The following is a 22,130-nucleotide window of genomic DNA, read 5'->3' on the forward strand; positions in this document are numbered from 1 at the left end:
ATCGTTGCGCGTGGCTAGGATGCGAGTTCAGATTTAGTTGCTAAACTGGGGTATGAGCCCTTGACTGCCCGATCACACTAAAAGTGTCTGGTGCGAAGTCACCTGACCTTTGGCTCCCGGGTTTTGTTGAATTCAGTTCCTACTGTATGTGTACAAGGAGTGCCCGTGCCCCCTCGAAGACGCTTTCGCGTTGGCAACAGAGCGTTGTGTCCTTCGCACTGATAGCACCCCTATTTTTAGGAGTTTAGCACTTGATCTTTCACTGTAGTGTGAATTGTACGCATGGAATTCTGATTGAGAATTTTGATGGTACTTAAAGGCATGACGTTTTTCAAAGGCTTGTAAATAATAAAAGTTTATAGTTAGGTCAGTACGACCATGGCATAGGTAAGAGTTTGTTAACTGCATTAAGTAGGAACTTGTGTTTCTCAGAATTTTCTCTTCCCAAAATCTGATTAAGATCTCGTGAGATGAAATGTAAAGCACATTGATAAGATATTAACTGGAAGATTCACTTTAATAAGCTTATGTGAAATACATTTCATCATTCACGGTTGCCCTTGGACGTGTCGAACATGTTGTCAGAGGTGATGACAAATTGTAGGATTTTGTTAAAGAAAAAGAACAGGAAATAAAGTTTATTTGTTATTACCTGCCAACCAGAGCATATGAGAACTGTTTACACAGAGAAAAAGGAAAGAGACATTTTGTCTTAGATCTCTTCTGGTTGAAATTCTCAAGTGTTTGGAATACTGGTAGATTAGTTAATTTATCTCTTGGATCTTAAGGGTTGTGTGTGTGTGTCTGTCTGTCTGTCTATCTTTCTTTTTAAGGTAACCATTTCAGATGTAGTGTCAACGTGTTTTATGTACTTGTCTAATCAGAAGCACAGCTTTATGACTCAGTCATGGCTGTGAACATCGTTTTTATGCTGTAGTACTCTGAGAAGAGATGCAGTTCTTAAGACTTGATGAACAGGGCTCACCGTTTATTAAATGCTCAGTCTTCTACTCACAGATTTTAGTCTTTTTTTTTTCTTTCTTTCTTTTGGAGTTAGCCTTCACTTAATAGTCATTCCTAACAAATGAATACCTAAAACAGTTCCTCTCCCTGCTAATTTGCTCTGAGTCACCCATCACTACATTCAAAACCAAATAAACTTGTTAAAATTTGTGTTTAAAGTAAGAGCAAATAGGCTGTGAAAGAGTAGGGAGTTGTCTGTTTTTGACTGTAGGAACTCTTTGTCTCCCTCTGCTTTCTGGAGAAGTCAAGTTGAAGAGCTAAGTTGGGGTGAGTCAGGTGCAACTCCAGTAGTTTAGTCTTAGGAAGATGATTTGTGTCTCTTTTATGAGAAATACTTACTCTTTAGGGATGTAGGATCTTTATAAAGCACCAAGACTCATATTTTAATGACTTCGTAGGATGATAGGAATAAGTGGATGTGATTAAACCTATTTAGTCAAGTGTTTTGAAATCTTTTAAAATTATTCTTTTGGGGGGTGTGGGACCTGCCTTACAGTAAAGAGGTATTTATTACAAGGAAAATAAACCATGAATTTAAATTGAGATTCTGGCCTTAAGTTGAGTGTACCTGTTTTGGAATTCCTTTTTCATTTGTTGTTGTGTGTAACTTTAGGATAAAGTTTTTGAATATTCACAAGTAAAGGTAATTTCTTGAAATTGTTAGAATTTTTCCCCAAAGTGATATATATATATATATATATATATATATATATATATTTGGTTATGAAGCAGCTGCTGAGAGCAACTACATGGGAAATTGTCACCTAGTTTGATGCTGCAGTTCAAGAGATTTAAAAAATTGTGATACTTAGGAGCAACATATATTTAAAAAAATTGTTTATGCTCCATTGGAAGATGTATTTGACACACAACTGTAAGCAAAGCTGTTTGGCAGCTTTCAAATTTAAGAGCCAGAAATGTAACGGATGAGAATAGAAGTTAAACTTTCTTGTAATGGTGATTTACAGCTTTACCAGAGAAGGTTTTCTCTGGGGTAGGTGCTAGGAAACAGCTTTCTTTCTTTTTTCTTTTTTAAAGTGTAATGGTATTGTAGTCTGTGTAGCTATTTTGGAGTTTCAAAGTTCAGGTGTATTATATACTTTCTTGAGCATGGCTTAACTAAGAAAGGTGGTGGGGAATATGGAATAACTGAACTTGATCACCCAGTGAATTCATTACTCCTGTAAATTTCTTCCTATTCTTTTCTTTTTTGTTGGCACCCATAATGCAGAAGAACAGTTGAGGGCTTTCTCTAATGGCTTTGAGAATGAATAGCTGAAAAAAAATCAATCTGAAAATATGGCAGTATGATAATACTTGTTACTTTATAAACCACTTTAAATATCTTGTTTTGGTTTTATTTCTTAAAGCCTTCCCATGAGGGAATCGAGTTATTCCCATTGGAGGGAGTGATTGTGACTTGTCAGCAGCCACAGAAACTACCCAGAGGCACTTTGTGCTCCTTACCAGATGAAGAGGAGGGTGGAGGCTTTTCTTCATTGAAGATTGCCGTGTAATTAGAGATGGCTAGGTAAAACTTCGAGGGAAGTCTGAAATCGTACTAACGAGAAGACAGGGCTGTTAAAAATTGAAGATGGGGCAAGTCACTAAGCGAAGTGGGAAATTTTGAAGTAGGAAGGGAAAAGGTAGATGTTGTAGATAGATGGAGAAGTGATGAAGTAGAACAATTTTGCTTCTTGTGGACATTGAGAAGCCTGAAGTGTTCACAAATGCAAAGCCGAGATAACTATTTTAAAAATGATTTTTCAAATTATTGCTAAGCACATCCCTGCGTGTTTGGCTGTACACATACTTGCCAAATTTTGGTAGATTTTTTTTGTAGAAAAGCGTGTGTATAAATAGCCACCCTTATTATCCACTCAAGCAAATGGCTAGAAGTCTTTATTGGCAGATAATGTCTATTCGAAACAATCGCTAAGTCATGAAAGGCTAATTTACACATCCTGTACACCTCAAGGAGATAGTTTGCACTCACAGCTGACTTGGGGTTTAGTCTTCTGGCCAGTACAAGTACAATCTAGGTGGTTCCCTTGCTAACATACCAGCTTCATAAAAATTACTCAATTTGTATTTTTGTGGTTGGTATCAAAATAACTAGTAACTCTATTAACTTGGTGAAGTTTGTCACTGATGAAAGATGCTTATCTAGGACCTCTACTACATTTCATCTTTTTATTGCATGATACTCAGATTGTGGGGGTCATGTTTCATTAGTCACAGCGAAGAAAGATAGTGTATGGAAAAAAGAATGAAGAATAAAAAGCCGAGTGACTTCACGTAAATTGTCTGTGCCTTGAAGCCTATCACATAGGGTAGTGATAATAATCCCTTAACAGAACTGTTGTGGGAACAAATGAGATGACAGGGTACAAGTGGTTTGTAAGTTGTAAAGTTGTCTGTGCCGAAGACACAGTAATATATGTGCAAGATTGTGCCAACTTGACTACTTTGTTATTATGTGAATGTTTGAAATCAGAAATTCTTTTCTAATCTTTTTTCTATAATGTGGACAAAAGGTTTAGGTCAGGCAAGGGTGATAGATAAATGTTTAACTTTATTTGTAAAATGGAGATAATGTGTTAATGATTAGGGTTATTGTGGATATTAAATGTGATAAAAGTACTTGGAGAACATTTTATTGGTGGTAGTTATTACTGTAATGTGTGGTTATCTAAGATGAGACTTTGAACTAAAGGTTAATTTATAAAATAGGTGACTGAAAGGCCTTTGTTCAGTTTTTATTATAAGATAAAAATATACACTCATTCTTCTGCTGTCTTCATTTTAATAAACTTGCGTTTTAGAGAATTAATCATATGTCAAAATAGTCTTCTGAAATTGTTTATTTCAATTAGAGGGTTTAATATGAATTAATTTTTTTACTTAAGGTCATGGCAGTTTCCAAGAGTGCTTTTTAAACAGTAAGTGTGCAGGATTTAACTAGGGTCTGTTATGCACAGGAATGCCTAAAAATGATTTACTTGATACTATACTAATTGTGAATTTCATAAAAATCTTACTCCCCCTTCATGTGATCATGTACAGTAGAGTCACAGGTAGTGATTAGAACATAGTTATTTAACGAAAGACTTCCTTTTGCGTTCTGTAAGCTTCCTGTGACATTCGGAATGGATTCAAAGTGGAGGCTTGGGTTTTAGTTCTACCTCAGTAATACCCCTACCCCCTCCATGCCTCCTGGTTAGGGTTAATATCAACCCTAGCAAACTTACAGGTCTTTTAAAACTTTTTTGATTATTAAATAATTTATGACGGCACTTCAGAAGCTTTAAAGCCTTCCTTAAACTCTTTAAAGGGGATGAAATTTGCACACTAAACAAGCTGTTCTTTCTATATTTGAATGAAAGGGTTTATGATATATTAGAAGTTAGATTAAGTTAATTTTTATCAGAGTGGGGTGATTTTTTAAAAATAAGTTGGAGAGAAATTTCGACAGGAAAATTACCTTTATTTCAGTTTTTTTTTGAAGACAGTTACTAATCAGATCTTTAGAATTGCTGTTTTCTTTTCACCAGCACTTTAATTTAAAAATAAATATGACTATAAACTCGTTATGTGGAGTTTTTGTTTAGAAAGGAGAGGCTTTTTCTTGTAGGAAATGGCCGTGCACTTGGATATTGTTTCTCAAAAAATTCTAAAGTAGTCTAGAAGGTCGAGGAGAAGTCAACAATGTAGCTGATGCCACATGTCTTACAACTGGATGCTATGATAGAGATTACTGCCTTTAAGTCACAGTTAACCTTGTGACTGAACAGGGTTTGTGAGCACAGCTCATTACCTAATAGTAATACGGTAATTCATATACTTTGTTGTAAAAGTTTTATTTTTAAATGCCAAAAGCAGTAGTCTTTGTAGATACTTGGAAAACAAAATAAAAAGGAAGAAGGTAAACATATCAACTAGTGTTAACCACTGCTGACATTTTAGTGTACATCTTTTAGTTTATATCCTTTTTAAATGCATAATTTAATTTTTCCTAAACTGAGATCTTACTGTAATTTTGTCATTTACTTTTTCATTTCATATTATATTTCCCTATGTGATTAAATAATCTCTATGACATGATTTCTTAAGTGGCATTGTAGTGCTACTTAATCCTCCTTTTGGATGTGGGGTTATTTCTTGTGAAAAATGTTGGCTAACCATCTTGTACATAAGTCTTGATCTTTAGGATAAGGTTATAAAAGTATGTTTCTGGGTCAAATGGCATATATATTTTCGCCATTGAAAACAAACTCAGCAAATCCGTTCAGAAAAGTTGTATCCAGTTATTGTCTCCCATTAGGGTTAGGTTTGTGCTTGTTTACAAAATACCTTTGTTTACAAGTGGGTGTTGCTATTTAAAAATGCCAATACAGGTAAAAATGGGGATCTTACTGTTTCATTTGCATTTCTTTGATTACAGTTGATACTGAAATTTTAATTGGGTAACCGAATGTAAATTATTTTTAATTGCATTTTTATATTCTTTGACCATCTCAGTGTTTCTCTTATTCATTTGTAAATGCTCTTTTGCATAGAAGAAATTCCTTTTAATATCTGCTTTTTAATTTTGTGGGTTTGTTTGGAGAAGTAGTGTGTGTAAAAAGTTTAAAACATGTTCATATGAGTGTTTTTCTTAAACGGAATGGCAACTTTTCAATTTATTAATTTAGTGTTAATCTCTTCTGAATGTTTAGGTATGCCACTGGAGGGCTTTTTTTAAGTTGAAAAAATTTCTTTAACTTTTAAATTCTTCGTGAGATACTGCTTATTCCTCTTTCTCTTTAAAGCCAGAGTATGGGCATTTGCTTCAGTGTCCAGTAGCGTAGTAGAAACTACAAGTTTAGGTGCTGGGTTCAGATTGCCACCACAACGCTTTAGCTTCCTTAACTTAAAACACACACACGCACACACTCTTTCTCTCTTTAGAAGTTTAAGATGGAAAGATAAGGTCTTAAAAGCACTCGGCATGTATTGAGTGTTCAAAGAAAGTTATCCTCTTTTCAGGGTAAAGGAGAACCTTAAGGGGCTTGGATCACTGTTCTTACGGGAGTAAAGAGGCGGGTAGGGGAGGGCGGGCAGATGGAGGACCATAGAAGTTGGCACACTGAGCTCCTGCCTTATAAAAGGGCCTTGTGGTTGCTTGTAATGAACACCTATGTAGATAAGTACAGAACTGACCCCTGCTCTAACCTTTCATGGGAACGGGAGGTCAGATAGACCTTATGCCTATTTGTGAATACAGTTTATCAGTAAGTTTATACTTTCAGAAGTAGTAATTACTGTGTGCTAATGTTGAGGAAGACTTACAGAGAGTGGTCTTTGTCAGGCCTTGAAAAATAGGTGGGTCTTAGCAGAGTGTAGGGTGTATGACTTGTTTGAAGATAATAAAGATAGGCAGTATGTTAGTAAGCTTTTTACAAAGTAGTTTAAACAGTTGTCTCTACTTTCTAAGAATTTTTCTAAAAGGGTTGCTTAAAATATTTAAAAGCAATTAGGTAGAGGCAGTTGAAAGAGCAAATGGTGTTAGAACATGTTTAATAAAAAGGAATATGGGCTGTTTTTCTGTACCTAAGTTGAGCAGAAAGTTGATTTAAATACCCAGAAAAACTGTAAAACTGTCTGAATAGCCTCAAATGTGACTTCTTAAAAACTTGAAGATCCGTTTCCCCGTTTTTGAGCATGTGTGTTTACCTACCACAAGAAGTCCTGACGTGTACTTTAAAATTACCAAACTAGAACAAGGATGAAAGGAGAGTATGGTGAGAACCTCTGACTTTCTCATCCCTTTTATTTTTTCAAATTACCCACATTTTATTTAGCTGTAAGGATGTTTGTTTACTTTTGTCACTATTCCCTTCTTAAACTACTGCTCTTTTAGTAGGAATTTTGCCTGTATTGAGCCAAGCTTGGGATTTGAGTGTATACTTTACTTTTCTTCTTTTTAAACTGCTGCTTTAATGAGTCATCTGAGGTAGAGAGTTGTGGCAAAATGGAACTTCAGAGTCTTATTTCCAGAGTCTTGGCAGATAGATACCTGTTTGAGATTTGTCATGAAAACCCTATTCTAAATTTAAGCTTGGGTCCGTGTGTGTGTGTGTGTGTGTGTGTGTGTGTGTGTGTGTGTGTTGTGTTTAATGACTCCTTTTCTAAGTGGTTATCCCAAATTTCAGTAGCTCTTCTGTGGGTTTAAAATCTTTTAACTTAATACAGAGTTAATTTGGGGGCCAAAAAAGTTTGTAGTCATTGTATCAAAAATACTTTTGGAGATAAAAACTTAGTACATTGTTGTTTTATAGAGACTTACAAGAAAAAGAGAAGGTCTCTTCCAAAAAATATGGAATACTTTAATGTTATTTGTTGCCTAGTCCAAAGAAGGGTGTTGAACTCTTACATGCATTTCTTTCCCTTTCTGCTGTCACCTCCTGACTTTGAGCTTCTCATCTTAAATGCAGTCTCTTCCAGTTGCTTTATATCTGATTTCTCTGTTTTTAGACTCTCATTGCACAGCTTACTCACTCATCACTTTCAGCTTATCTCTGTAACAGGGTTTTGATCTTATCACTCCTCTGCTTCCAAACTTTCCCTGACTCTCTTCAGGATAATGCCCCCCACTCTTAGCTTAAACTTTTAAGGTTATCCTTAATCTGGTTTTCAGGACTCAGAGGGATACAGCCTTCTCCAGGACATCTTCATTAATAACCCTACTTTAAATAATCCATTATAACACTTTCTTTATATTGTCCTTTTATGCTTGTTTGTGGTAGACCGTCGAGAGTTAGGACTATATTATTAGCAAACTGTACTTCTCTAGTATCTATCTAGCATAGTGTCTTGCTCCCTAATTACTGGCTTGAGGTAGGTGTGGTGGGGACCTTCCTTACTTATTCATGACACATTGTATGTGTGTACCAAGCGTTGTGTCAATGAATATAAAATGGTGAGTTGCACATTTACTTACATATAAATATATGAGCATATCTTACCAAAGATGGGCAAATATAATTTTACTGCATCTTATATTTTAAAAGTCTACAGTGTAAAACTTGCCCTTCAATAAAGTTTATGAAGGAAAAAGAAATTGTTTCCCAAATGGAGGACTATATAAACAAGGTGCTGACTGGATGAATAAGTTTTGACAAGGAAGTTTTTGGAAAAAGTAAAGGGGAAAAATAGCTGTGTGCTAACATTTGTTACAAAGATGAGAGAGAGCCCTGGCTGGTGTGGCTCAGTGGATTGAGCGCCAGCCTGCGAACCTGCTGGTTGCTGGTTGGATGCCCAGTCAGGGTACAAGCCTGGGGTGCAGGTCAGGTCCCCAGCAGGGGACATGTGAGAGGCAACCACACATTGTTTCTTTCCCTCTCTTTCTCCCTCCCTTTCCCTCTGTCTAAAAATAAATAAAGTCTTTTTTAAAAAGGTAAAAAAATAAAGATGAGAGATATATCCCTCTTTTTGTTAACAAATTGTATTTTGGTAACTTTTAAAAAATTTTCTGGAAATCTTGACATAAGAATTCACCTTTGAGTTGATTCAACAAATTTGCTTACTTGGCACAGTTGAAAGATGATAAATTTGACTATTTTTGTACAAAGATCTGGATATGCATCCATATTGATTACTTAAAAATGTTATGTCCTTGCAAATTGTTTAATATGAGCCTCTATTCTTTATTTTATATAAACAAGGAAACAACGCTACCCCACAAAGTGATTTTGAAGATAATGGAGATGATATGTAGTTAATAACACAGAATAAGTATTCTGAATAATATAACTGTCTTTTCTCCTCTTCTATAGTAAAAGGTACACCTAAAATAATTTTATACAATAAATTACCTTGAGGAAATGAGAAAGTTACTAATAATGTCTTCCCCTCTTTTTCCAGATAACCACTTTTCCCAGTTTTCTGCTCAACTGTTTCCTTATTAAAGAAGGCTTGCCTGAGCATTCTTGTATAAAATGGCAAGCTCTGCTTCCATTTCTCTTAATGTACTTTACTTTTTCTCTGTAGCATGTAACTCCAGCTTCTGTCGTATATTTGTTTTTATTTCCTCACCTTTAGGATCTAAAAAACTCCTAAGGGCTTGTATGTTTGTTTTGTTTACTACCAAATCTGCAGTTCTAAGAACCATGTTGTAGGTGTTCAGTGAATATTTATTGAGGGGATCAAGGCTTATTCCCCATGCCCCTCCCCCTCCTGTTTTCTTTTTATCCCCTGCATCAAAATGACCTTGGTTGTTTTAGTGGGGTGCTTGTTAGGAAGGTAGATTACTGGGCTCTATACCTGGTCAGCTGTATCAACATTGGAGGTAGAGTCTAAGAATCTGTGTTCTAAACAAGGCACCCAGGTGCTTCTTAAGCTTTTAGTGTGCATGGGACTTACGGTTTTATCGTGAGGCTGTACCTAATTAAATATTGACAGTGTAACTCAGTTGTAGACACATGTATAATTAAATTACAGATGAATTGACCATTCTGCAGCAAAGTTTATTCCCTTTTGATCTCTCTAGGAAGTGTATCTGTAGTTTTGGTTCTTTTGGTTACTCTAGTTTTTGTCCAGAAATCCTGTTTAATGCAGATCTTTAAGGATCTAGAAATCTCAAATACTAGATGTTTATCAATTCACTTTTCCCAAACAAAATAAAACCCTTTAAGCTGTATTTGTCATTTTTTTAGTGACAATAAAAATGGATGAGCTGATTGATATCAGGGATTTAAGTGAAAAGCATCATTCAAAATAGGACTGATTTAGCCTTTATTCTATGGCTGTACCACTGGGGAACAATGATTGATCCTGTCACATTTAAAGGCAGTTTGGTATAGAGGAAACAGCTCGGGCCCAATGTAAAGACCTAGATAGAAATCTTGTTGCATATACTACTTTTAGCTGTAACATCTTCAATAAAAAATTTAAAAATGTTTTTGAATATCCACATCTCTCCTGTCTGAAGTGGGGATAATTAATTGCTAAGCCTCAGGGTTGTTGAGAGGATTCCTATCACAGTGGCAGGCATGAAGTCAGAGTCATTTAATAAATATAAGTTCCTTTCCCTGTGGAAGTAAATCCTGAAGCAACTTAAAATGCTTCATTAAAAACAATTGTAACACCTTTCAAACTTATAAAAATGACAGAAAACTGTAATAGATGCCCCAAGTACCCATTGCATAGGTCTAATAATAATACTATTTGCTATATTTGTTTAGAATCTTTTTTTAAAAAAGAGAAAATGTTACTGTACAGTTGAATGGTTCTCCCAACATTTCTTGCCTTCCTCCCCTCCACAGATATATGCCTATTTTTTAAGAAAGATTTTATTTATTTTTAGAGAGAGGGGAAGGAAGGAGAGGGAGAGAAACATCAATGTGCTAGAGAAATATCAATTGATTGGTTACCTCTTGCAGGCCCCCAGCTGGGGACCTGGCCCACAGCCCAGGCATGTGCCCTTACCTGGAGTCCAACTGAGAACTCGAGGTTTGCAGGCCAGTGCTCAGTCCACTGAGCCACACTTGCTAGAGATACATGCCTATCTTGAAGTGGCATATATGTTTCCTGGTTTTTAAGTAGGTCTTAACATGTCTACATATTTTTTCCTTAAGTAATATATAATATTGTGCTGTATTAAAGTTATTTTAGTAAGTGGCTTAAGTTGTGTATTTGTGGCCCGATTTTTTATATGACATTGGTTTTGAGGTTTATCCATGTGGTCACATTTAGGTCTTGTTAATTTCAGTTCTTTGACTATTTCATTTTTTATTTATTTGTGGATATTTAAGTTGTTCCAAAGTTTTTTGTTTGTTTGTTTTTACAGTTACAAACAATACTTCAGTAAACAAGGGACTTTGTCTCTTTCTTCCTGTGCTTATGTGTAAGAATTCCAGTCAGGCCCTGGCTGGTGTGGCTCAGTGGATTCAGTGCTGGCCTGTGAACCAAAGGGTTGCCGGTTATATTCCCAGTCAGGCCACATGCCTGGGTTGCGGGCCAGGTCCCCAGTAGGGAGTGTGAGAGAGGCAACCACACATTGATATTTCTCTCCCTCTTCCTCTCTTCCTTCCTCTCTCTAAAGAATAAAATAAATAAAATCTTTAAAAAAAATTCCAGTCAGGGCTGTTGAACCTGGGACCCAGGATGGCTATGAATGTGGCCCAACATGAAATCGCAAATTTACTTAGAACCTTTTTTTTGCTCATCAGTTTTTGTTTAGTGTTTGTGTACTTAACTTATGGCCCAAAACAACTCTTCTTGGAGTGTGGCCTAGAGATGCCAAAAGATTGGATACCCCTAGAAGTTACCTAGAAATTAAATTTAAAAAGTTTAACTACTGTGTATTCTGTTTAAATATTTGGATCAGGGAACAGAAGTATGCACTCCGACCCCTCAAAAAGAGCAGACACAAGACTCTTGGGTGAGGTTTTCTGCAAGACTTCCTTTCCTTTAGAAGAAAATAGAGAAGAACCTTAATGAGGACTTTTTAAGTTGCAGAGCCTAAATAGAATTTTTCTGAATTTGTCCTGTTGCTCAGAGTCCTCTGAGCCATTATTCATTTTAGCATCTCTTAACTATCCAACAAAATTGACTTTGTAAACTCCAACCTCATTTAAAATATTTAATTTAAATTCACTTTAAGTGAAAGGTTTTTTCTTATCTCAAAGTATGCTGATATTCAAATAATATTCTCTAAGAACTGGTTACTATTTGATGATGAGCTTATGTATTTGTAATGTTTTACAATTTTCTTCCTCTGTTTAGATAAATGCATAAAGGCATTTTTATGACTCAGTATTCTTTAAATGGGAACAGCAGAAATTCTGTTACATCAGTGCTGGTTACTATGGAAACAGTGGATTTCAAGTGGAAAGTAATATGTGAATCTTACAGGAAAACAATTTTTTATTTATGTTCTGATTTGATAACAATTAAGGAAGGAGATGAACTCCATTATGTACTCTTTAAAAGCATTTTTAAAACTTGGTGATTTAGGGTGGTCTTGCTGGCCAAAGGGGCAAAGCTAATAGAGGAAATTACCTGAAGGGGTTCAAAGCAGGCCTCCCCAAGATGTGCCTTTTTGGCCTGTGGATTATTTTGAGTTGAAGGTAGGTGAGACCCTACCCCTCTTTAACTGCCTCAAAGAATCCCACTGTGGGGCCTTGGCCCATGTTAGAGAGTCATTATCAGACATGGCCTTTTATGACTTTTACAGGGCAGGGCAGACTGCTAGTTACTGAACTCCTGTTCTTACCATCCTGCCAACAACTTTCCTTCCCTCTGAAGCCTCAAGGCCTCTTAACCTCATTGCTTGGCTCAGGGTGCCATATAGACCTCACTTTACTTTTCTGTCTCTGAACCTGTCAGGATGTGGGGTTCCCATATGTATATGTAATTAAATTTGGTTATTTTCTCTTTTTAATGTCTCATGTCAATTTAATTAGACCAGCTGGAAGAACCTAAAAGGGTGGAGTAGATTTTCTTCCTCCCCTACATACCTGCTATCTAACAGTGGTAATAGGTCTTCTTTAGGAATCTATCAAGTTTTTATTTTGGCAGTTTGCATTGTGGTTCCAGTGTCGTATGAGAGAAATTTAATTTTATAAGTTCTTAATAACATTGTTTTCTAGGAGCAAACAGTTAAAACTTTTTTTTTTTGTAGTACCTGCCTGATTGGCTAATAGCCCCTTCTGTCTTTCAAAAAAACCCCAAAAAACCCAAAACCCCAAACCCCTTTTTAAAAAAGATTTATTTATTTATTTTTAGACAGAGGGGATGTGAGGGAGAAGAGAAGAAAGATCAATGTGCGCTTGCCTCTTGAGTACCCACTTGGTCCCACCAGGGACCTGGCCTGCAACCCTGTCATGTGCCCTGACTGGGGATTGAACCAGTGACCCTGTTCACAGGCTGGCACTCAGTCCACTGAACCATACCAGCCAGGGCTCAAAACAACAACAACAACAACAAACTTTATTTAAGTCCAAGTTTGTGCCTTTTTCAATATTTTTATTCTAGGCTATAGGTGTCTGGGGTGTGGGGGAGGCAAGTCCAGCACTGTTATAAAAGCTCACCCAGGTGACTGATGATGATTCCACACCAGTAATTTTAAACTCTAGCTGTATATCATGTCAACATATTAAAATGTTCTTTACATTCACCTTTTTAAAGTAGGGATGTCTATGTACATTGCCCCTGTTCAGAGTCTTCAGTAGCTAGGATGGAGTGGTTAATTGTGTCAGTATTAACAGTCTTTCAGGAAGAATGGAAGGTTTTAGTTTAGCTTGAAAGCTTTTTTCTTTGTGAAAACTTTTAACATCACTAGAAACTACATAAAATAAAATAAAATGATATTTATATACCAAACACCTGTAATGTATTGTGATCCTGGGTACCCTGTTATTTTCTGAGGACCAGCAGGGTTGGTGTTTCATTGGAGTTAGAAATGTGCAGTTTCAGGCTCTACCCTGGATTTACTGAATCAGACATGCATTTTAACAAGATCCCCAGGTCTTTCATATGCATGTTAAAAGTTTATGAAGCACTGCTATAGAGGACATAATACTAAATTAATAAGACCTGGCCCTTCATTCAGCAGTGGTCTAGGTGTGTGTTTTCCTTATCTTTAAAATAAAGATCTTTATTTTAAAGATATTTAAAATAAAGATCTTTATTTTAAATTAATAGTGAGTTTGGCTGCATAATGTCCAAAACCCCTGTGAGTGATGTTAGACTTATTTTAAGTACAGTAAGTCCTTATTAATTTTGATTGGTTCTTGGAACTGCAGTGAAATTATGGATAGCGAAACCAAATTTACCATAAACTAATTGGTATAAACGAGTTAATTTCCTATGGCACATTTCTGGTCATGAACACATCACCAAACTTCAAAAGAAAGAACCAGAGCACTTTGAATAGTATACATTGAAATAAATGTGAATTGTATATACATTTTAAAAAGAATAGAAGTAAGAGCCTTGGCTGGTGTGACTCAGTGGATTGAGTGCAGTCCTGCAAAACAAAGGGTTGCCAGTTCGATTCCCAGTCAGGGCACATGCCTAGGTTGTGGGCCAGGTCCCCAGTAGGGGGTGTGTGAGAGGCAACCACACATTCACACATTGGTTCCTCTCCCTCTCTTTCTCCCTTCCTCTCTGTCTAAAAATTAAAAAAAAAAAAAAAAAGAAACAAGGTTATTTCCCAACGCTCTATGCCAGTTCAGGGTAGCAGGTGGCCTGAGCCTATCCCTACGGCTCAGAGTGCAAGGCATGAAGCTTCCCTACACACCTACACAGGACACCCTTCCATTTCAGGGTCACTCACATCCACACCCACACTCACTCAGGCTGGGACAATGTAGATACACCAATTCATATAACGTGCACATCTTTGGCATGTGGGAAGACACTGGAATACCTGGAGAAAACCCACACAGAGATGGGGAGAATGTGCAGAACTCCACACAGACAGTGAGCCCAACCCTGCATGGATACATTTTTTCTCATTAGTGTTACAGTGAAACAATGTTAAGTGAAACTATATTGTTTGAGGATCTTGCAGTGCTAGAACTTGAATGTCCTCTCTTGACATTTGTATTCTAGGGAGTGTATGCATATTCTATTGATGTTTACATTTAAAACACTTGTAAGAGTAGAGAAGTCCTTTGCCAAGATAAAAAGCTATCTCTTGAGTTCTTTAAGAAAAAAAGTATTAGTAACTTCATAATTTCTTTTTATTTTTTAACCAAAATATTTTGGCATGATGTAGTACTAGATTCACAGGAATTCATTCATAAAGGAGTAAATTTGTCACCATTGAAGACATTCAGGATTATGTTTTACAGATCCTGAATTCAGGTCAAGAGAAAATACTTTAAATTGAACAGTGTCAGAATTGATAGACAGCCCCAGTTTTTCATCACATTGAAGCATAATATTCATGGGCAATTACCCTTGAAGGGGACGATGCTAATTAGATTTTTTTCTGGAAAATGATTAATAAATTGGTTGTATCCCTTCATCCTGCTCATTTAATAAATGAAAGTGCTAAGGGAAGTAGGTTGGATTTGATATTTTTTTTCAAAATCTGCTGTACTTAATTTACATAAAATCTACTGATTTTTGCATATTATTTGATGCGTTTTGACAATTACATAGTTTTGTAATCACCATCACCACAATAATGGTATAGAACATTTCCATCATCTGAAAAAGTTCTCTTGTACCCTTTTATAGTTGGCTTAGCTTGGGCTTCTATACCAAATTACTGTGGACTGGAAAGCTTACACAATAGACATTTACTTCTCAGTTACTGAGACTGGGAAGTTCAAGATTAAAGTGCCGCAGATTCAGTGTCTAGTGAGAGCCGTCTTTCTGGTTTGCAGATGGCTGTCTTCTTGCTGTATATATATGGTGGAGAAAGATCATCTCTCTCAAGTCTGCTACTAATCTCATGCATGTGGGTTCCACCCTCATGACCTAATTATCCCCCAAAGGTACTACCTCCAAGTACTGTCACATTGGGGATTAGGACTTCAGCATATGAATTTGGGGGATGCGCAAACATTCAGTCCATTGCACTAGTCCGTTCTCTTCCTTTACCTTCTGTTTCTGGCAGTCACTGATCTGCTTTCTGTTACTTGTAGATTTGCTGTTTTTAGAATTGAATCAGACAGTACAATATTTTGCATGTGGCATCTTTCACTTAGTATGCTTTTTAGTATGCTTAGGATCCTTTTTAGTATGCTTTTCAGATTTGTGTCATTGTGTATTTCAGTAGTTCATTTCATTGCCAAGGAGTATCCCTATTCATTTTCTAGTAAGTGAACATTTGAATTGTTTCCAGTTTATGGACATTATCAGTAAAGTTGCTTTGGACATTCATGTTCAGTTCTTTTGTTGTCATATGTTTAATTCTCTTTGAAGTACATAGGAGTGTGATTGCTGGTTGTGTGGTGTTTGTTTAACTATATATAGGGTATTGCCAGAAAGTTTTTTAAAGTGGTTGCATCATTTTATACTCACCAGAAATATATGTGAGTGCCAGTTGCTCCCACAAACTCATTTGTCAGTCTTATAAATTTTAGCTATTTTGATGAGGATGTAGTGGCATCTCATGGTGTTAATTGATTTCCTTAACATCTAATGGTGTTGAGTATATTTTCATGTACTTACTGGCCATTCATACATCTTATTTGAAGTCTGTTAAAATCTCTTGTCCATTTAAAAATGGAATTGTCCTTACTGAGTTGTAGAAGTTTGTTATATATTCGAATACTGGGTTTTGATTAATGATTTTTATGTCCATCATGAGGGATATTGATCTGTAGTTTTTGTTTTCTTATAATGTCTTTGTCTAGTTTTGGTATTGGGATAATAATACTGGCTTCATACAATGAATTGGTGAATGTTTCCTTCTTTTTTTCTGTAGGAGTCTGTGTAGAATTGGTATAATTTCTTCCTTAGAACTGTTTGGTGGAATCACCAGGGAAGCCACTTGGGCCTAAAGTTTTCTTCATAGGTTATTTAATGGATTTGATTTTTAAACCTGATTCTTTTCAGTTTTCCCTGCTAAAAAGTGAGTGCCTTCTTTTAGTTAGCCAACTGCTAATGAGCTTCTTAGAGCAGGGCTCTTGCTTGCAGACGTTAGGAGGCAAGAATTGATGTATATGTGGAACTACTTCTGGGGAAGTGAGTTGAGGTGAATGGGGGGATAGGCACAGATTTTACAGTCACTTGTCTTGTATATACCGAAAACAATTTTTTTTTGGATCCTCTATGGCACCCTTCTGCCCCTCACAAAAACCTAAATGCGGTGGAAGTAGAAGAAAGGTTGAGAAAGTATTTTAGGATATTGGAGAGGCTTTCTCTTATTTCTAGTAGCACTGGCCTATATCGCTTATCTTTTGTATTTGGGCCTGCTTCATCTCCTAATAAAGTCTTTATTGGATTCACTACTTAAAAATCCTTCTATTATGGAAATTTTCAAATACGTACAGGAAACTGTGTAGACATATGTCCCAGATTCAACTATTGTCAGTATAATGGAGACTTTGTTTTATCTATTCTCTCATAGCCAGCTTCCCACCATGTTATTTTGAAGCAAAGAGTAGATTGTATATTTTGTCTTTGAAAGATTAAAGATGTTAAAAACATAGCATGGTACCATTATCACACTAGAAAAATAGTTCCTTAATATCAGATATCCTGATTATATTTCCCTGATTGTTTCAATTTTTTAATAGTTGCTTTGCTTAAACACTGCATTTAGTTGATAAGCCTCTTATGTCTCTTTTCTGTAGATTCTTTTTTCCCTGTGCAGTTTATTTGTTCCTGTTTGTGTGTCCAGTGGGATTTCCTGTGTTGTGGAATTTACTGACCCCGTCTCTGTGGGGGTGGTGAACGTGCCTCCCGCATCTCCTTCCCTGTTGTCAGAGCTAGAGCAGTGGTTTCCAACCTTTTTCACCTCGTGGCACACATGCACTATTTACTGAAATTCTGCAGCACACCAAAAAAATTTTTTTGGCAATCTGACAAAAAATAGGTATAATTTAAAATTTTTTACCAAAAATAGTAAAGGAATTACTTACCTTTTTGCTCCAAAGTGACTTTTTAAGAAACCAGATACCTATACTTGTTTATAAGACAGTAGTTTTACACTGGTGTACTTTAAGAATTTTTAAACCATGCAAATACCTGACTATTTATTCAGGGGCGCTGACCTCTTTCTTTACTTCTCTTCTCTTCTCTTCTCTTCTCTTCTCTTCTCTTCTCTTCTCTTCTCTTCTCTTTTCAGATTTATTTATTTATTTATTTTTAGAGAGGGAAGGGAGGGAGAAAGAGAGAGAGAGAGAAACATCAATGTGCGGTTGCTGGGGGTCATGGCCTGCAACCCAGGCTTGTACCCTGACTGGGAATCAAACCTGCGGCACTTCGGTTCGCATCCCGTGCTCAATCCACTGAGCTATGCCAGCCAGGGTGGCCTCTTTCCTTTGGATTGTCAAATAAAAAATGACAACAGCTAACACAATAGCCATTTGGTGTAAATGAATCAAAATTATACCTATTTTTTCGTCAGATCGGCAAAAACATTTTTTAATATGCTGTAGAATTTTGATAATTATTTTATGTGTGCCATGAGATGAAAAAGGTTGAAAATTGCTGATGCATCCCATCAGTTTTTCACCCAGTAGTCTTTGTCATGGTGCCTTGCTGCCTTTTTGAAGTTCCCATTGCTAGAGAGTGAAGACTACCTGGGTTCTGTTTATGCAGGACCTGAGGCACTACTTAATTGGTTCCTGGGTAAACAGTCTTAAGTCAGACAGATCTTTATAGTTCCTGTGTGTGTTATTTCTAATTGGGAATTTGATTTAGGAAATCTGTTTTATTGTATATCATAGTTGTTCCTGAAAATAAATGAAAAGAATATTGGACAATCTTTTAAGAACATTTATTAGGAATATAAAGTAGATATTCAATGTAAGTATATTATTTACTAATGGTTATATACTTAATACTAATACAGCCTTTTAAAGAGTTTTTCTTAATTGGCTCAATTAACTGAGGCTTCGTAGAGCCTCTTCAGAGATTCTTCTAAGAGCGATATAAAGTGCAACTCAGGATACCCTCTTTCCCTGGTAGAATTTGTTTTAGCAGGAATAGGTGTTGTAGATTATTTTAAAGACCTTAGAATTAAATCCAGAGTTATTGTCATCCAGTTCATATTTTTCTTATTGATGTGTTAAAATCATGATAGCAAATGCTAGAGAAGATTTTTTGTTTCAGTGATTCCTTGCTTTTCCTTTGTTGCTGAGCCACTTTGCATGAAGTTCTAACCGGTCAAGTTTGCTCTGAAATTCTGCATTGCCTTTTCTTTCTTGTCTTTACTAATGCATTCACTTTTTGAGAAATTGTTTTGCTGATAGTGATCTCAAATAGCAGTTTCTTCTCAACTTCTAGGTAACATGACTGGAAAATTCTTCAAGGCATTTGTAATGGCACTTAATACTTTACACTGAATTTCATTGCCAGTCAGTTCTCTTCCCAAAACTCTCAAACTATCTTTTGAGCTAAAAACTTATTCCTTTGCCAGCTCACCTGTCCGATTTTTAGATATTTTGAAGACTGTAGATCGTGCCTCTGTAAGGAAATGGCTTCTTTGGTTCAGTTTTATGGATTTGTAGATATGTACATTCTGTCAAATTATCCCACATCATTAATCAGCCTGTCACATTTAACAAGAGTTACTGCTAATTGTACTGACCCAGAGACGTATACTTCTTTCTTCCTTGTCCTTCACAACTGTGCTTTGTTGAACATGATAGCACAAATTTTCTATTTCTAAATATGTCAAATTTTTTAAGTTAAAAAATTAACTTAAATTTTTAACTTTAAAGATTTGACATTATGGTGGTTTATTTTCCGAGATCATAATTAAAGCAAAAAAAGTTCCAAAATAAAAGAAATTTACAAAAAATAGCAGAGTGCATATATTTGTGTTAAGAACAGCTCCATATTTCTAACTAGATGATTAACATCAACTGATTGTCAATGATCTTTAGTTTTGAGTTGGTCATAGTATTTATAGTTATAAATTTGAATTTTAATCCTTATTGTGGGAATCAATTATAAAGCCCACAAAAGCAGGGTAGGGTTATTGAAAGTAAAGCAGTTTCAATTTGAGGCTTTGTCAGTCTGTGCTGATAGAGAGGTAGCAGTGGGGCCTTACCAGTTTTGCTGTTTGTGGTCTGTTTATAGCCAGTTCCAGCTCCTCACCCCCATTCAGTTGAGAGAACCACATTGTTCCTTTGGGAAACAGTTTGCTTTCTAATGTTACATTGAAACTTTGACCTGATGTTCTGTAAGAAGTAAATCAAAGATATACAAGGAAATGTATAGCAATTATTAACCTTTTTGGTGAGCTCTCAACATTAAATTATGTACTGTATGTAAAATATCTCAATGTACTCTTAAATATGAGAGTAGCACATAATCTTTTTTGAATTTAAAAACTATCTGCAAAATACTGTTAAGTATTTGATACTTTCCTACTATAGAATTAAAAGGACTTCTGGGTTGTAATTTACACTACTTTCACTCTTAAAGAGATCTAGATTATGACTAGATAGTTCATACAAAAGGAAACATACATAGCCCAAGTCAAATATGTGCCTATTAAATCTATATGGGTAATGTGACTAAAGAGCCGAAGTTTGAATTTTATTTATATTTGGAAAAACTGAAGGAGTTTTGTCAGTATAGGTGCAAATATGAATGGAAAATGATTATGTTGGAATTTGATTCTGTTTTTGGGAAACTTTATGTTTGGAACATCTTGTATATGTGAAGCTACTTTTGGTTGTAAATTTTATAAAATCTCTTAAGTGATCATTCATTTTTAAGTATACACTTAGTAACTGAATTAAAATGTTCTGTGACTAAAATACACAGTGGATTTCAAAGGCACTATGAAAGAATGTAAATATTTAAAATATTGATTGAGTTGAAATGACTACTGGATATATTGGGTTAATAAAATAATATTATTAAAATTATTTGTTTTGTGAATTATCTGAATTCACCTAATACTATATTAAATTGAAGTTTAACTGTGTTGTACATTTCCTGGAAAGTTTCCCTTTTTTGCATGCAAATAGTTCCCCCAGCTAAATCTGTATGCCATTGAAATCTCTTGTTCTTTATATTGTATTTTCACCATCTGCAGCACATGTTGAAGTAGTGTTGATTTTGCTATGTGTACAGTTAAAAGGTGCCTTGTAATGTGGAGGTAAGGGCTTTGCAAATCAAATAAGCTAGCTTTTTTTTTTCCAGTAAAGAGATTACAGATTCATTAACGTGGGTGTGTAATCTTTGTTCTGAGAATAGCGGTTATGTGGCACTCCTCAGTGGACCGGCTGTCTCCTGAGAGAGGAGGGGCTGTTACTGCATTGCACACAGTCTGTGTGTTCCTTAGACTGGAAATTGGCACCTGTAGACAGGCTTAAGGGGAGAGTCTCTTAAAAATGTTGATGTGAGAGAGGGTAAGTTCCCGTGGAGTAACTTGTTGCTCCATGGGATGAAGTGAGGAGGAAATCCAGACATGTTGCATTACTTCTGAAACTAGCTAGGTGTTTCTTTTGTTTAAGAACAGAAACTTCAACTTTAGAACAGCTACTTACTGTTCACATTTAGCTGTTCAAGTTAAAGGCTTAATTGAGATAGAGGGCATACTTAGTATTGCTATTTATCTGTGTATATAGTGGGAAATCTTACTGGTATTCTTGGTCCTATTATAGAGGGAATGAGAAATCCAAAATGTATTTGAACATCAGTTGTAACTGTTTCAAATGATTATAATGGGGAAAACGGGGGGGTGGTGTGGTGTGGGAAGTAACTGAAATTTTACTTTAGTTGTGATCCTTTAGAAAAAGTCTGTAATGCAGGAATTCAAGTAATGTGTTCTCTTTTTAAAATTCTAGGTGAGAATTATGAAGATGATGACCTAGTAAACTCTGATGAGGTTATGAAGAAAGCATGTCCAGTACAGATTGTTCTTGCTCGTGAAGATGACCATAACTTTGAGCTTGATGAAGAAGCTTTGGAGCAGATATTGTTACAGGAGCACATTCGTGATCTTAACGTAGTAGTGGTGTCCGTGGCAGGAGCTTTTCGTAAAGGGAAATCATTTCTCCTGGACTTCATGCTTAGATATATGTACAACAAGGTGAATAGTGTCTTTTAAATTGAACCCAGTTAAAAACAACAAACTACCAACCAATCAATCTTATTTAAAAATAACTAATAGTAAAAATAAACAGTAAGAGCTGTATTTTTACTTTTACAAAAAAATAGTTCTTCATAAGACTTCTCAGTTATGACAGTAATATAAGTTTGTTTGATCACTTCATTCTTCTTTATCTCCATAATTCCTTTTTGCTTATAGTACATACTGATGCATATGATGGAGCATCTGTGTTCCAGGCATCTTAGCTCTAACCTAAGATGTCTGAGTATTCACCAGAGTCCCTGAAGTGTCCTATTCAACTTTCCCTTTTTGTTATTTCCGCACACCTTCCCCTCTTGATCACCTTCACAACAGTGGGGGACGTAGC

General features: G+C 35.9%; 1 protein-coding gene across 2 annotated transcripts in view; it reads left to right on the forward strand.

The window, feature by feature from the left end:
* Positions 1 to 22,130, forward strand: part of ATL2 (atlastin GTPase 2) — a 48,869-nt gene that overhangs the window by 801 nt on the left and 25,938 nt on the right. For both annotated transcript variants that reach the window (XM_045827602.1, XM_045827603.1), the window contains exon 2: positions 21,498 to 21,742. In XM_045827602.1, the coding sequence (XP_045683558.1) occupies positions 21,498 to 21,742 (245 nt within the window). The remainder of the gene's footprint in view (positions 1 to 21,497; positions 21,743 to 22,130) is intronic.

Source organism: Phyllostomus hastatus, unplaced genomic scaffold (genome assembly GCF_019186645.2).
Source record: "Phyllostomus hastatus isolate PE091 unplaced genomic scaffold, TTU_PhHast_1.1 phas_scaffold_78, whole genome shotgun sequence".
In the NCBI taxonomy this organism is placed as follows: domain Eukaryota; kingdom Metazoa; phylum Chordata; class Mammalia; order Chiroptera; family Phyllostomidae; genus Phyllostomus; species Phyllostomus hastatus.